Source organism: Dipteris shenzhenensis, chromosome 14 (assembly GCF_047967505.1).
Source record: "Dipteris shenzhenensis isolate YYH24624 ecotype China chromosome 14, Dip_SZ_1.0, whole genome shotgun sequence".
NCBI lineage: Eukaryota > Viridiplantae > Streptophyta > Polypodiopsida > Gleicheniales > Dipteridaceae > Dipteris > Dipteris shenzhenensis.
Genome location: NC_141609.1, coordinates 8,921,496 through 8,938,973, shown reverse-complemented (window position 1 = coordinate 8,938,973; position 17,478 = coordinate 8,921,496). Strand labels below are relative to the sequence as shown.

General features: G+C 40.9%; 1 protein-coding gene across 2 annotated transcripts in view; it reads left to right on the top strand.

The window, feature by feature from the left end:
- Window positions 1-14,022, top strand: part of LOC147894161 (cytochrome c biogenesis protein family) — a 78,483-nt gene extending 64,461 nt beyond the window's left edge. Inside the window, exons 7-8 of one of the 2 annotated variants that reach the window (XM_087384772.1) lie at window positions 13,383-13,466; window positions 13,596-14,022. In XM_087384772.1, coding sequence (XP_087240898.1) covers window positions 13,383-13,466; window positions 13,596-13,820 — 309 coding nt within the window. In that variant the 3' untranslated portion in view covers window positions 13,821-14,022. The remainder of the gene's footprint in view (window positions 1-13,382; window positions 13,467-13,595) is intronic. The other variant, XM_087384773.1, reaches the window with a different exon arrangement.
- Window positions 14,023-17,478: the final 3,456 nt, after the last annotated feature.

Here is a 17,478-nt window from a genome sequence, read left to right as displayed (position 1 = left end):
GATCTCCGTGAAGAAAAGCTGTCTTCACATCCATCTGACATAAATCCATGTCATCATGAGCAACAAGAGCTAACACTGCTCTCAAAGTAGTCATCTTGACTACAGGGGAAAAAATCTCATCAAAGTCAATGCCCTTTTCCTGCTTAAATCCCTTGGCAACCAATCTGGCCTTATACCGAGGTAAAGCATTTGAATCCACTTTGACTTTGTAAACCCACTTGCATGGCAAAACCTTTCTGCCTGCAGGTAACTGCACCAAGTCCCATGTATCATTCTGAAGTAGGGAGTCCATTTCTGACTGCATGGCTTTCTCCCACTTCTTTTTCTCTGTTCTTCCCATAGCTTCCTTGAAGCTGGAGGGCTCACCACAATCTGTCAGCATGATAAAATCAGCCACATTATTGGCTCCCGGAACAAACCTGGCAGGAGGCCGTTGTGCACGGGTGCTCCTCCTAACAAAATGTTCCGGATTAGGCTGCTGTCCAGCCTGTTCTTCATGCATGACGGGTGGCTGTACCACCATATCTGGCTGTACTACAGCCCCATCTGTTGGCACATCCAGTGGTGCATCATTGGCAAAATTATCTGGCTGATTTTCAGCCTGTATACCCTCTTGAACAGGGTGATCTGCAGCAGCCTGCTGCTGCATATAAATGGGCATTCTTTGCTGTCCAACATCATCATAAATAACCCTCCTGTATTCCACAGGTTGCACGGGTTCCTTGTGTACACTATCTTCTTTAAAGATGACATCATTGCTGCGTATAATCTTCCGTTTAACGGGATCCCATAACCTGTACCCCATTTCACCTTCGTCACCATAACCCATAAAGATGCATCTGATAGACTTTGGATCCAGTTTGGTGCGTAGATCTTTGCGTACATGAGCAAAGCACTCGCAGCCAAATACACGTAAGTGCTTATATGAGGGTGGCTTGCCAGACCACACCTCCTCTGGCACTTTCAACTCCAAAGCCTTATTTGGTGACCTGTTAATAATGTGAACTGCTGTTTGCACGGCTTCTGCCCAAAAGCCATGAGGTAATGCAGCATAAGACAACATACATCGAACCTTCTCCTGAACAGTTCGATTCATCCGCTCACTTGCACCATTTTGAGATGCATTATGAGGGGCTGTGAGTTCCTGTTTGATGCCCTTAGCTTGGCAAAACTGCACAAAAGCATGTGACACATACTCACCCCCATTATCGGATTTGAGGCATTTCAGCCTACGACCTGTCCGATTCTCAACCTGAGCGACAAACTTCTTGAAAGCATCTAAGGCATCTCCCTTATGCTTCAAGAAATAGACCCACACCTTACGTGTGGCATCATCAATGAAAGTAATAAAATATTTTGCACCCCCTAGTGATAACTGTGGCATCTCACACAAATCAGTGTGCACTAGATCAAGTGGTGCTCTATTCTGGGGAGTTCTCCTCTTATGAGGAGTTACAGAATGCTTGCCAAAAATACAATGATCACAAGTAGGCAAATCTGAAAAAGAGAGAAGCGGCAGATAACCCAAACGTGACAGTTCTTGCATTCCTTTAACAGACATGTGTCCCAACCGGCTATGCCACAATGAAACCTTTGGCAGCTCGGTTATGGCAATAACATGATTACCCACACTGGAAACGTAAAGAGGGTACAAGGTATCACTCTTAAAACCCTCAGCCACTACAGTCTGGCCATCAGTAATCACCCATTTGGAATCCCCAAATGTGGTGTGGTAACCACTGTCATCCAATAAGCCAGTGCTAATCAGATTTTTCTTGATTTGCGGCACATGGCGAACACCATCAAGCATAAATGACTGTCCATCAGGAAATACTATCTGTATACTGCCAATCCCTGCAATCTGACATGCATAGTTGTTCCCAAGATGAACAACTCCATGAGTACCTGTGTAGGAAGTAAACCACTCCCTATGAGGAGTAACATGAAAAGAGGCACCTGAATCCAAGAGCCAGGTGTGCATGTCATGGCCATCAATAACCAAAGCATGTGCTATTACAGCAGAAGAGCATAAAACATCATGTATGTCACTGTCACTGTCCTCTGCTGCAACATTCACTGCATCCAAGTCATCTGCCTTGGCCTTGCCTTTGCCTTTGCTTGCATTTCCTGCATCCTTTGTTTCAGCCTTCTTGGCTTTCTGATCCCGTATGAACTTGAAGCACTTCGACTTCACATGTCCCTTCTTGCCACAATAAAAGCATTCAATGTCCTTTTTGCCACGGGACTGACTGCGGGATTTGGACTTACTAGCAGATCTCCCCTTCTGCTGAGTCCTGCCTCTGTCCTGTACCTGCAAAGCATTTGAAGACTTGCTGCCCGCATTATTCTTCCTGCTCATCTCCTCCATAAGAAGAGAGCTCTCTACATCAGCATAAATAAGAGTGGCATTCGAGTTTGACAGGGTGGTCTTGAAAGTGTCCCAACTCTCGGGGAGGGTACACAGCAAGAAAGTAGCCTTGAACTCCTCATCAAGGTTCAACCCCTGTGCAATCAGCTGTGTAAAGATAGCATTGAACTCACTCAAGTGTGAGGTCATAGCTGTACCTTCCTTCATGCGAAGATCGACCAGCTTCTTCAGCCAATAAACCTTACTGGCTGAGCTCTTTTGGGCATACAATTCTTCTAGTCTTTGCCATAGACCATAAGAGGTCTTTTCAGCCTGTACATTGAACACAAGAGTGTCTGAAATAGTGAGCATGATAGCTGCCCTCGCGGACAAATCAAGCTCTTCCCAGTCATCAGCTGCCATATCAGATGGCTTGACACCCTTCACCCTTATGGGCTTAGCAATCTTCTTTAACAGAAGTACATTCAAGCACTGTTCTGCCCATAAAGCATAGTTGTGTGCTCCTTCCAGTTTCTTTATGTTCAGAATTGAAGAATCACCTCCCCCTGATGCCATATCAGATGAGGAAAGTACTTGACTCCCTGGAAGTAAAAAGACTGAATAAAAATTCTGATTTCTCAGAAAAAACCTGCTCTATTCAAGAGCCAGAAGCACTTTCAATGGTGCTGTTTTTACTGTCAGTAAAATCTGCAGGAAAACAGTAAATGACCCTGCAAATACTGTACCTTCTGACAAACTGTTCTGAGCTCAAAGAGGCATAAAAACAGGAATTTCAGACTGCTGCTGCTGCTCAACAAGTGCTTAACAGTGCATAATCATCTGACAAAACCACCAACACTGCTGTAAACACTGCTGTACTGAATGTACTGATCACTTCTCCCACCTCAGATGAGGTATTGCACTGAGTTAAATTGCAGAAACCACTTGACAAACACCCCAAAAACAGTAAATGATCCTTCAGCCTGTCACAAAACCTGCAACAGTAAATGGGATAAATCCCAAGCAATCACCCTTATACCAAGGGGAGAAAATGCATTTGAAGATCTTTGTCGGTAACCCAAGTGCTATCAAACAAGGTCTGGGCAAAAGCCCCTTGATCTGACACCTGAATCAAGTGGAGAACACCTCAACACTGAGGTAGCATGCAATATGAAATCTCTCTGACACTTGTACCTGACAATGTGCAATGCATAGACTGCCCCTGTGTACTCAGTAACAACACAAATCACAAAGTACAAACACCAAGAAGAAAATCTTTTGAGCACTGTCAACGATGGGCAGTTAGGGACCGAGTAAACTCGATGCGCCCTGACCAAGCGTGGCTCAACTGAGATTTTCAAAGTGCGTACAAAGAATGTGACCTGCAACAAATGTCACCAAATGCACTGCGCAAATAAAGCAAATGTGTGCTCCCTGGCTACACACTGCCTCAAGGCATATACTGCAAACACATCCAGGCAAAAGCCCTTTGAAATGGTCACCCAAAACTGAGAATTGCACTCAGTAAATGCATAGAAGCTTTTGCAAAACAAGCATCTGACCTTCCTGAAAGACAAGTAACTGCGCAAACACCACCACTGTGGCACAAGTCACCTCAAGCGTGAGTGACACGAGAGTACCTACTGTACCTCAACAAATGCACAGTATACAGCTGAAATGCGTCAGGAATGTATCAGAAATGCTTCATGTACTGCGCGCACATGCACAAAAAAGAGTGCTTCAGCACTATTCCTCTTCCAACAAAAAAGTCTGCTGTACTTTTCAGTACCTGCAAAGTACCTGCTGTACTTCTGTCCTTGCAGAGTACCTGTGTACTATCGGTGCCTGTAGCAGGCACGCTTCCCCCAAAAATCGAGTCTTGCAGCAAAAATTGTACCTGCAGGTGAGATACCAGAAGAAGACGCCCGTACACAGTTGTACGGCAGTCCATACGACTGTACGGAAAGTCCGTACGGCTGCCGTATAACTTGCTGCGCACAGCAGCTATGCAGCTGCCTGATGCAGCGTCGAAAATGCTGCGTACAGCAGCTGCTGTACAGCTGCAACAAAAAAATCCGACGACGCCCTGCAGCCCGCGCAAAACCCTGCAGCCCGCGCCCGCGCCTTCACCCTGCAGCCCGCGCAAATGCGCCGCCCTATACCGTCGTCCTGCGAAAATGCGCCGCCGCTTCCTGCGCAGGTCGAGCCCGTCCGTACGGTCGTACGGACGACGTACGGCCGTACGGATCTGTCCGTACGGAAGAGAGGGTAGGCAAGGGAGAAGGCTGGGTAGGGAAAAGGGGGAGCTAGGTAGGCTTTGATACCAGTTGAGAGGGGGAGAGTAGTGGAAGAGAGCAAGAGAGTGAGAGTGAGAGAGAGTGACACTCTAGTGCGGGTGTGAAGAATGATGAGCCACACCACAAACTCACTTATGTTTTATTAGGATTAGGTTTACCCTATGACTGTCTTAAGACAGTCATAGGTGTCCTATCTTTTAATGAAGGGTTGGCAATGTGCCTTTACCCCAACAATAGGTTCTAAAAAGAAAAGATACACAAAGGTAGTAAGTGTAGAAGATGTTTGCTCTTGGATAGATTTTCTTTTAGATAATCTTTACATCACAATAGGTGATTCTTTGTTTCAACAAGTTATAGGAATCCCCATGGGCACTAATTGTGCCGTCTTTTTAGCAAACTTTTATCTTTTCACTTATGAATTTGAGTTTATGCAACGTCTTATTTCTATCAATACCTGCCCTATCATTTTACATAAGCTTAGTCAAGTTAGGCGTTTTATAGATGATTTATTTGTACCAGATGTTCCTAACTTTCAAGACTTTATGTACAAAGACGCTAGAGCTTTTGGAGAAGGAATCTATCCTCGTGACTCTTGTGAACTGAACTGCACTTCAAAAGGGGATTCTTGTGTTTTCTTAGATCTTAGACTTTCTCAATCTACCATAGGATTAGAGGTTGATATATACGATAAACGTGAACAACCTGAATATAGTGGTTTACACATTATAAAAATGCCTCACATTGACTCAAACATTTCTGATTTGGCAAAATATGGAGTCATTTCTTCCCAATTCCATAGATTTTCCCGCCTCTAAGGAGTCTTTTATCACTCATTGTAGTAATTTGATCACTTTACTATTACACAAGAGGTATAATCCAAGGAAAATAATGAAAAAAGTTCGCACATTCTTAGATATGAAGTCTTTTATCTATGGTGTTTCGGCCTTAGGTTTGTTTAGAATGATTGAACTTAAGCTGAAAACAAAAAGCGGGGAGCTGAATAGCCCGTGTTTCTTTTAGTTTCAAAAGAGAGTTTGTTTGAGTACTTGTGCTTTCTAAGTTAGAAATGTATTTTTGCCTCTTTGCAGAAACGAGACATAAGTGTAAAGTGCCTTTTAACTTTTTATGTTTTAAATAAGAGAGAGAGAGAGAGAGAGAGAGAGAGAGAGAGAGAGATTCTAGTTTTTTGGAAGTTTTTGTTTCTTGACTTGCTTGTTTATTTTTGCTTAAGTCACCTGCTTCGTTTCTTCTTTATTTCTTGTTTTCATTCTCTTTTGTTTATTTGACGTATTTTAGCAAGCACTGGGTTTGCCCAAGAGACTCCGCGGGTCTTTAGAAACCCAGTATAGCTGCTTATGCTTGGGCACTGATGACGACATAAGTGTTGCTTTGCTTGCTAAGTATGTCTTCCTTTTGCTTTTCATAAAAGTTTTTGTTTACCTCTTTTTTCTTCTCTTTCATTTTCTCTTTTATTTTCTTTGTAGATTTTTGATCTTTAGAACAACAAAAAATTCTAAATTTGTATGATTGGACTTATTCTAGTCTTACAAAGGTATACATAACATTGCCTTCTTTTTAAGATCCCCCCGGCCCCTCTCTTGCTTTTTTTTGGGGGGAATCAATAAATCTCTTTCACCTTTTTCCAAGTTAAAGTTTTGATTATCTATCTTTTTACTCGAGAAGATGTTTTTGATGCTATGTTCGTTTTTATTATTATTTAAGGGCCTCTTTGATTCATGTGGTGAAGTAGATGGTTCTATGCGTTCAACTAAAACTTGTGAAGGTTTTTTGAAAGATTCTAAATTAGTTTTGCAAATTTGACTCTTTAAGCTAAACTTTCTTAACTTTTGCTATGTTCACTTTCTATGGTGAGGATGATCATAACTTCTTGCTTGAGGTCTTGATTCCTTCAATGGTATCTTTTCTAACTCAAGCATCGAGTTTCCAAAAAAAAACATTTGGTTCATATTGTTGAGAAAGTCTTTAGTTGTGCAAACCTCCTTTTTGAGCCCCATTGCAATTGGTGTTCTAGTTGAAATCCATGCTTACCATCAATGGACTTTTACAAAATCGACAAAATGCTCTATCAAACCTCCTTTTCAAGCCCCATTGCGATTGGTGTTCTTGTTGAAATACACACTTACAATGAATGGACTTAAAATCTATTGTAGAATGTTTGGCACTCTTATGTGCTAAATCCAATGTGGGTGGATACACATCCCAAGTAATTTGATTTTTACTTACAAATGCTTGCAGCATATTTTCTATGGCTTGATTGATCCTTTCAGTTTAACCATCACTGCGTGGATGGTCCTAGTACTCCTATGTAGAGGAGGTACGAATCTCTTAAAAGAAAAGCTTCAAAATGATTGTTGAATTTACTTCTCCTAGTCACCAACAATACTAGAAGTTAATCTATATGGTTCATAAATATGCTTCACAAATAGACTAGCTGACTTCGATGTTTGACCTTTGCTTTTTTCATGTTGACATTTAATCCATAATTGTTGACACTAAGTTGTGTGCGTTCTAAAGATCCTACAATAAATCCCTTACTGACATTCACCCATTTGCCTGATGGGATCTTTGAAGAATGTAAAAATCCATCTTGATACATTTAACCTTATTATCCTAGAATACTAGGCACTTCAAAATATGTTCCCTTGGATGCCCTATTTATCCCAAGCCATAAAAAGTATATTTTCAGAAGTGTCTTTGAATTCACGGGTATCTTCTTGCTCTTTAAGATTCATGATCTCATAAGGAAATTGGCACCTTGTGTCATTTTAATCTAGTATACATAATCCACTATCATCGAGTAGATGATCATCTTCAGTGTTTATATTTTAATTCCTTCATTGAGCTTTCGTGTGTCACCATGTCCACATGACTCCTTAAAAACCTTCTTGATCTATTGAATATCTTTTATTAGCTGCCTTACATATTTTGGAATAAGGAGCATCATGTTTCCATTTTTTGTTGCCTAGATTAGCAAACGACTGATGGACAAAGAGCTTTGCCACACATGCAATATCATTTTTGGTTGTAGCTACTGCTTTTTACCATTTCGTAAAGTAGTAATTAGCTACCATTATGTATATCTCTTCTTGATGAAGAGGGAGGTGAAATGGGTCCGACAAAGTCAATACTCTTTTCTCAAAGGACGTAGATTTAGTATAGGAATTAGTAGTCAAATCTTTTTGTCTTCTAAACTATAACCCTTTGACAAGCATCATAGGACTTGATATTGAAAATGTTTTGACATCTCAAAACTATGCTTCAAACACCTTTTTCATGGAAGTGTCCTTCAAACATGAAGAATGCCACACCTAGCCTCCAAACATTGGTAAACAGGCGGTAGAACCCATGTGATCGATCAATGAGAATGCTAGCTATGGGAGATTCACGAGGACAATGTGGCCTCATTTAAGCGCTCCTAGCCCCAGGGGAATGTTGAGCCAAAAATGAGTATTGAGAGTGGATGAATGCAAGAGATAGTGGCTAGGCCACTGCTAATCACTGCACTTAAATCTAAGTTGAGAGATAATATAAGAATTTTGGGTTTCATAAACTTTGCACTTGCTTCACTTGAAGCTATCCAAACTTTGCCATAATTTCTTTAGCTCTCACTACCCTCTTGAGCTTTTTTGAAGCCTTCTTCATTTCTCCTTAGCTCTTACTTGCATCAAGATGGTGGGAAAGTTTTCCTCACCTCACTAAGGAAATTGAAGGATGTTTGCAGGGTTTGAACCTCGATCACATCGTGAGCAAATGTGTGGATAGGTCACTCGGCCGACCTGTATATGTGGCTGGAGAAAATGATGTGGAGAGGATCACAATATTCAATCTCAAGCATCTTTGTAACATGCATTCTTGGGATTGACAAGCAAGAATAATAATGTCCTTCCTCAACAAGGCCTCAACGAGCTATTTTCAAGTATCTGCGGCTTGTTGAAGACATTGATAGTCGAGGAGGTATGGTGTAGCCAATAGGATGCGGTAGTTGAATTAGTCCACAGTCTTGGATGTGTTTCATTGTGACCTTGCTTCGTCAGCTACTATAAGATGTTCAGCCAGCAAGGTGGCATATGTCAGTGCTGAGATAATATAGGTGGCCTTCTTGGTTGAGGTGCAGCAACAAGTCAGAAAAGTGCACACTGCCATAGCAAAAAGGTGGTGTGTAGAGTTGCATCTGATTAGGATGGCGAAGGCCAATCATATCTTAACATGATCTTATCTCGATGCAGTGTTAGGTATCTTCATATGATTGATTTGGTAATGATACTCAAATTCTTGGAGCAAACTAAGGAATTCTTTCATGAGCACTGGTGGATGCAAAGGCCACAGAGTTTCATAGTCCAACAGATTGGAGAATGACAATAGGAGTCATTAAGGACAGTAAAAGAAAAGGAGGAGAAGATAATTTATCTAGAGTACATGGAGGAGGCCCTCCAAAAGCAATGCACACGTCTCAATTAAAGGAGGACATCCCATAGGAGCACATCCTCCACTCTTATAGTTGAATAGCTAGAAGCCCCATCGTCCCCTCCAGCTCGAGAAGAGAGAGAGTCACATTCTCCACCAAAGTAATAGACTCTCTTTTAGGTTGGATTCCTAGAGGGACTCCACTGTCCAATCTCCCCTGGTGATCCACAGAATAGTCCAATGCTGAGGATTAGCATGAAAATGAAGGATACATTGACCCTGAATACCACCTGAGGGATTTGAGATGTGAGTATCAAGCTGAAATAATCAAAATGCAAGGTCATTTTGAGTCTTGCAAGAAGGCTATAGGAAAAATTGAGGAGAGGAATTGGGATGCAAAGGAAGTAATTCTTTGTCTTTATATGGACAAATATTCCAATAACTTTGTTTTTATTTGCAAAAAGTTTTACTTAGAATGTCTTTTGAGAGAAGTGAACTCGCCTGCCAAAACTTACGCCCCTGCCTTAGTTTTTCAAAAGGATTTATCTCAAAACACCAGAGTTTTTGCAAGTCTTCTGGGTTTGTTTGCAATCCAAGTATCCCTTTTCTTTGTGCTGCTTGGAAGCTCCACAAAACTCCAAAGAAGACAAGATTTATTGCAGCTGCTTATGAGACTACTTTGACCGATGTCTCTAAATGGCTAAGCTACTGCTTCAAAGCCATGTTGCCTAGTGTCCATGAACTTTGGAGGGACTTATTAAGTCATTCCTGCATATAACTAGGCAGCAAAATGCACGGGCTGATGCATTGGCTCAAGAAGCACTTAAGCATATGGTGGGTGCCTCATTCTTGGAAACAGGGCTGGAGAATTTACAGGATGTGTATAACTATTTGCAGCAAGGGGTGTTCCCTGAAGATATGTCAAAACAGGAGCAAAAGAGGTGGTTGGTGAAATCTAGGCCCTACATACTGTTGGGGAATACTTTATATAGGACGGGCAAGGATATGATTTTGCGGGGGGTGATTGTGACTGCAGAAGCACAGCGTGTGCTGGAAGCTTGCCACGAGGATGTATGCGGGGGTCACTTTGCGCACGAAAGTACTGCCAGAAAAGTTTTGACAGCAGGGTATTGGTGGCCCACTATGCATAAAGACATCCAGGAGTGGTGTGCCTCTTGTCATAGTTGTCAAGCATTTGGGAGAAGGGAGCTGAAGAGGGGCCCCTTCACCCCATCCAGGTGTTAGGGCCTTTTGAAAAATGTGGGTTGGATTTTATAGGGCCATTGCCATGCTCCCGCCATGGAAAGTATTATACAATAGTAGCTACAGATTATGTTACACGTCCTGAAGCAAAAGCTGTAACAAATGCCAGTGCTAAGACAATGGCCAACTTTTTGATCGAGAATATTTGTACACGCTTTGTTTGCCCTCTGGAAATAGTAACAGATCATGTGTGGAGAAAACTAATGGTTTATTGTGTGATATCATTGCTAAACTAATCGAAAAGAGCAGAGGGAATGGGAGAAGTGGTTGCCCACAGCCTTATGGGCATATCGGGTTACTCACAAAGTAGCTACAGGTTTCACCCCCTTTCATTTGGTGTACGGAACAGAGGCAATCTTACCAATCGAACTAGAGTTGCCAACCTTGAGAATAGTAGTGGAACATAATTTGGATGAAACAGAGACATGTGCTGCTAGGTTATTTTCTTTGGAGAGGTTAGATGAGCAACGACAGGAAGCAATGCTTACCGATGAGTTACAACAGAGAATTATGAAGGCCAGAATGGATGATCAGATAAAATCAGGAGTTTTCAAGGAAGGAGATCTAGTTCTGAAATATGATAATAGACTTGATCACCGTTTGGATAAGAAACTTTTGGTATGGAGGGAAGTTCTGTTTATCATTTTGAAGGCTTATACAAACGGGACATATGATCTGCAAGAGCGTGGACAGCACATGCCCATTGAAAGAGTGAATGGATTTCGCTTCCAATGGTTCAAAGCAAAACAGGATGTGTGCAAGGATGTTGAGTTATGTACAGCCAGGTTTCAAAAAAAAAAACAAACAGCTTGTGTCAGTTTGTTTCTTTCCTGTCTGCCAAGCATGTCCACATTCTTGGCAGCCGGGGGGGGGGGGGCGGGGGGGGGGGGGGGTTTGCTGGTATTAGAGGTGCTTAGCAGGTTCTAGTGTTATTGTATAAAAGGCTGTGTTGGGTGTGTATCGTAAATCCACCTCCGCAATGGAGTCTAGAGGAAGGTGGGGTGTCGAAAGGGTTTTCAGATGGGGTCTGTTTCAAGTCAATCGGGTCACCATAACCTGAGATGTACAATCAAATAAGTTAGTCTAGGGGTCATGCACGCATGGGGGGAGGGGGGTAGAGTGGTCTAATTGAGGAGTGTGAGACTCAGCGTAAATAGGACCTTGAGAAGTATCTGGATTCTGGACGATGAGTGTTGGTGAGAGATTTCTCTAGAGAGAGCAGGTTGATCAAGGAGGCTGGACGTGGTGGTGCTTATGTACAGTTTTTTTTTGGATGTACAGATATGCAGCTTTTGAAAATTGCTTGCTCTTCCTTCTTCACCCTTGCTTTCATCCCAGCATGAAGCACGTGCAGTACATAGATAAATAATTGGGCTTTCAATATAGTGGTTAAATCAGTGGGTGTGATTTCATCCGTGGAAGTATTTCTAGAAGTGGTGATGCTCTAGTCTTCCAAGGGAGACGTATCCATTGGCAAGTATATCCTTGAGTGCTAGGTGCTCTCTTCATGAATAAGGTAGGGCTTGAAAAGTTGGTACCTAGATATGTGTACGACAAGACTGTCTTGACTAGCTTTTTGTGGTGTAGGAAGATATCCCTATGCTCGGCTGGCCTAGAGATATTGAAAACCATGACCTTGGTTTTACCAAGTTTAGTCTTTAAATCTTTTTGGTTATTGAAATCATGTAAGGCATGTAGGTGCTATCTAAGGCCATAAGTAGAAGATATTGTGAGGACTTCGTCACCCATGTTAAGCAAAATTGGCACCACTGTCTGGGCTAAACGTGACAATTCTCCACCAAGAGTATGCCAAACAAGGTTGGTGATAAAGGAAAACTCTTGACCCCAAATCGCTAGTTGTCTATCGTCTATAATCTTGCTGTACCAATCCAGCTTGACTCTCTCCTATGGAGTGCCACCACAGCTTAATCTGTAGCTTTGGTGATGTCTCGCTCAAGGGAGCGCGATGAGTATTGTGCGTTCATGAAATCCAAAAAGCAACAATATGCTGCTTTATGTTTTGCCTTCTGCTCCTCTATAATTGCTTTGAGAGTGAAAATACACTCGAGTACTGTGTTGTGCATCTTGGACATCATGCTCATGTGGCAGTTTTCTCTTCTCGATCCATGTGTCCCTCCCCTTGAGGATGTTTTTGATGGAATTTGTCGAAAGTAGAGGGAAACCAGAGAAGGGTGAAGATGGCTCTTTCTCTAAGAATTTTCAGCCAGAATTTGAAGTTGTTGCTCAATTGAAGTGAATCAGTTCTTGGTAGTTCTTGGCAATTAAGATCCCCTTTTTGTAGTGGACCAGCCTTGTGTAGGCTAACCTAGTTTGTTTGGTAAAGAGAAGCCCTTGAACCTTCTCTTGAAGGTGCTTGCTGTGTAAAGATTTACAATCATACATACATACATACATAGATAAAAGCAGCGCTAAAAAAATGTGTACAACCAGTATACTCTTGCGCTTGAGTAGCACAAGCTTTGGAAGAATACCCAACCGAGCATAATATTCTAGGAAAATATGGTCTCTGCTTCATGTATGTAGAGGGACCAATAAGTGGGCAGGCCCCTCTGCAAAAACTGTTTTCCTCCCCCTGACTACACCAGCTTGCAGGTTTACACTGGATTACTACACCAGCTTGCAAGTTTACAAACTTGTAAGATTTAGTTACATGATTAGTTACATGATTTGGTCATCTTACATCTATGTCCTCTTCATCACCTCCAATTTCTAAAGACTATCATTATTTAGTACATCACAGCTTGCAATAATAAAATACCTAGATGCAGCCCGGCTGGCCTTCCTATTCTGATTGCTAGTACAGTCCTTTTTCTCGGAAATGTTCTGCCATATTCATGTTTCACATCTCAGCTGGTGTGAGACAGTTTTGATCGCTCTCCTTTGTTTTGGACACACTTGTACATGATAGGCTAAGCCATCTCCTTGTGTGTGTGTGTGTGTGTGAGAGAGAGAGAGAGAGAGAGAGAGAGAGAGTTTAGGAAGTGGGTGGTTCTCGCTGTTGGTTTCCTCACTGTATGTAGCATCTCCAGTTGGATCCAGGTGTACCAGTGGTCTATGCAGGATTCGGTGCGCTGATGCTCACCACAGTCATAAGTTATCTTTCCCATTCACAGGCAAAATTCAGACTCCAAGAGATTGCAGCATATAAACTTATCTTTTCAACAAGATGTTAATTTATCCTCATTAATTTCATCCTTGAATTTTGGCTTGACTGGCTTATTTTATATTGATGTCTTTGTTAGGTGTGGGCTTTGCAAGAAGGAACTTCAATTATTGTGGGAGGAAAAACTAACAGGCGTAAACTTGAGTTTGAAAGAGAACTTGACGAGGTACTGGATCTGGTTCCTGAGATAGTAAAGCGCAACAATCTGGAGGAGAATATCCCCATCTCTATGTCTACTGTAAAATCAGAAGTCTCTGTAACAAAAGAAATTCTGAGCAACAAAGAAGAGATATTGATATCTTGAACATTACCTTGAGCTCAGTTTCTAACTTGCCGATTGAAAGGTAGGAGATGGTTTTCTTCAAAGCTTTACTTTTCTGCTTAAAATGTGCTTGAAGATGAAGGGGCCAAGGTCATTGTATAACAAAGAAGAAGATTAGTGCTAAGCTGTATAGCTGTATCAGTTACCAAAACAACATCACCATTCATATTTTTAATTCAAATTTTGAAAAATCTTTCAAAGAAGAAACGAATTCATACCAATGATGTGGATGCTTCTCTTCATTCGCTTGAAGGTAAGTGAGATGCATATAATTTACAAATCTCCTAGAAGCAAATGATCCAGATATTATAGCATCTAGGCTCTACAATTTTTGTGTCTGAAAATACTGGATTCTGTTCTCTAATCATATTTAATTTATAACTACGTGAGTAATGTTAAGTTTTCAAGAATGTGAATAGCTTTTGTAGTCTGAGATTTGTAATGAATGCAATTTGCATTGTCATGGGGATGCATTTCAAAGTGCCATTTGGATTCTCGGTGCATATTTCAGATGCAATATTGGAGGCAGGTGTCCGGGGGCAGGGGCATGCATAGACCAATTATTTATAGAGAGTATGCGAACTCATTTGTTAGCTACTGTGGTAGCAAAGAACTCAAGCCTTATTTTTACATCTATTTAGTATTGTAAGCATGCTTAATGCTAGCATTTGGAAGGAGCATTTAAGCAACCCTTCGTAATTGCATAATCAAGGACATCGAATCTATCAACAATGTCAATTGTATTGAAAGATATTGAGAAAAATGAGGAGCCATGGAATGCAAGCTTCTTTAAGAAAGATATAACTTCTAGCATGGTTGTGGGAATCACAATGGAGCCACAAAAAGTATACTTAGATATTTTTGTGAAGTGTCCACAACCTCATTTTGGGGGCTATCATTCTATTTTATCAAGAGCTCTAAACAAGTTTGCAATGCCATCTCCTCCACCATCAAACTTTACAGAATTACGAGCTCCATTAGAGGATCTCATGGATGAATGGAGTAAATTTTTGAGTGCAGAGGCAAGTAGGCTGCCTCAAAAGTGTTAGATATCAATGCTCCACTCTCGTGTAACTACGCGGGAATCAGCTAACTCTACTTGTAAGCCCCCCATATGAGGAGAAGGCATTTTGAGTAGCTCGGTTATCCGGTAGGTCCTGGTTTGGATACAAGATGGGAGCCATGTGTGGCCTGATGGCTGGATGGTTTCAAATAGAGTTGGCACACTGCTAACTAGGCTACATGCAAGTGCGGGAAGGCATTCCATGATTGACTGCACTGAGGGTAGATGGAGCATTTCTCGAGGTAGCTCACTCTCGAGTTGCGGGGCATGATGTTATTTTGGCTGATTTTATTAAATGTGTGAATACATAAGGGGCATTTACTCATAGATACATAATGGACATTTATCATGGATACACATTAGATGTGTGGCTTGTTTTCATTAGATCATAATGTTATTTTGGTTGATTTTATTGAATGTGTGAATACTTAAGGGCCATTTACTCATGGATACATAAGGGAAATTTATCCTGGATACATATTAAATGCTGGATACATAGTAAATGTGTGATGATGGAAATAAAAGCATATTTTAGTCCAATCTATTATATACATTAAATGATCTCTCATGATAAGAATGTAATAAATTGATCACTTTATTTTATATATTTCAATGCATTCACACAATCTAGTACTCTAGCATTCTCCAACCCATCGACAACTCATACTCTCTCAATTTATTTAATTGGTTTCACTTTATTCAAAGTCTAATTTATTACATATGATAAATATCTCATGATAAGAATCTGATAATTATATCATTCTTTTCTTCGATCACTTTATTTCATAGATTTCAATGTATTTAAAATCTATCATCTTATATGTCTCATTCTCCAACCCATCGACAACTCATCCTCTCTCAATTTATTTAATTGGTTTCACTTTATTCAAAGTCTAATTTATTATATAAAATAAATATCTCATGATAAGAATCTGATAATTATATCATTCTTATCTTTGATCACTTTATTTTATAGATTTCAATGTATTCAAAATCTATCATCTCATATGTCTCACAACATGATTTTGCATCTATTATTTCACACAATCTGGTACTCTAGCATTCTCCAACCATCATCATAGTGACATCTCAGCCTCTCCCTATTCTTTATTCTAAGTCTTTCATCTCACATTATGACATTCCATCTTCTCTTAGCTCAAAACTTCTGGGATCTTTTCGAAGTCATCTCCTCCATGGAGGTTGCCCCCATTAGCAGTAATAAAGATTGGATCGCTGAGAATGAGGAAAATAGAGAGCAAAGAAAGAGACAATGAGCTCCACTAACCTAGGATGAAAGAGAGGAGTTTGCTCTTTAGATCCGTCTGTTTCTGATGTCTTTTCAGTTGGTATTTTGCCATGTAGGATGGGCGGATAAGATACATGGGCTGACTGTCCCTGCGGATGGACCCTATGCTGTTCACACTTTGCATGAACCCATTGGAGTGGCTGGACAAATAATTCCTTGGAACTTTCCATTGCTAATGTTTGCATGGAAAGTAGGTCCTGCTCTCGCTTGTGGTAACACGGTTGTCTTGAAGACAGCCGAGCAGACACCACTCTCTGCCTTGCTAGCTGGCAAGCTCTTGCTTGAGGTATCTTTTGATATGTAATGCATAGATAGTTTGTTATATGTATCATGATGGAAGGTTAGATCCAAATGAGCAAGCAATTCATATCATTGAGCTGTTGCATGCAGGTCTCTTTCTGAAATGGACGTGTAAAAACAGTGTTAATAGCTTTGCTCTAAGCTTTTTAACCTTTAGATTGGTCTCTATTCATCTTTGTCAAGATTTTTTATTGATCTTTCAAAATCATTTACTATTTAGCAAGCATCTGCCGCCTATGTAATGCCCCATTTTTTAAGAATGGTGTATTGTATGCTTGTTTTTTGCAATCTAAATCCAGCTTTGAATAAGGAATTATGCAAGCTGCTCATTATTAAGGAGCTAGCTTTCTATGTGCTGTTCTGTCATGCAATTTCAGCTCTTGTCCCCAAAAGAAGAAATATAAATTGCAGCTTTTGAAAACATCCATACAGTGTACATGCATATTCAGTATCAAACCATCCACTTGCTTAGAAAAGGCTCTTTATGTCTGCTGCAACTGAAATGAAATCCAGACAGATGGAATTTCAGTTATACCATGCTTTTGTGACCCTAGATAGAATGCCTTGGGGGGTGACATGAATAGCTTCATCTATGCTACCATAACAGTCACTACCGGCCAACTTGCATAATTTCCATGTAATCTTGCAAGTATCACGCTGAGTTCTCTCGAACATAAGCACTAAATATGTGTATCGCAAAGATAAGGTCCAATTACCCCTAGCTCACAAGGGTTTTTGGGTCTAACAAACATCAAGCTCGAACTTTCTAAGTGAGGTTACTACTCGTAGCACTCGTTATGGGAGATTTCTACCACATGAAGTGCAAGCCATACGGAACCGAGAAAGTGCTATCGAGGAAAAAATTAATAATTTCTTATTTCTCTTCTATAGTTATAATTACATTCACCATGGATGAGATGGTGGCAGCACAGGAATGGGTTGAATCTTGGATAGAAATAGTGAATGCTAAT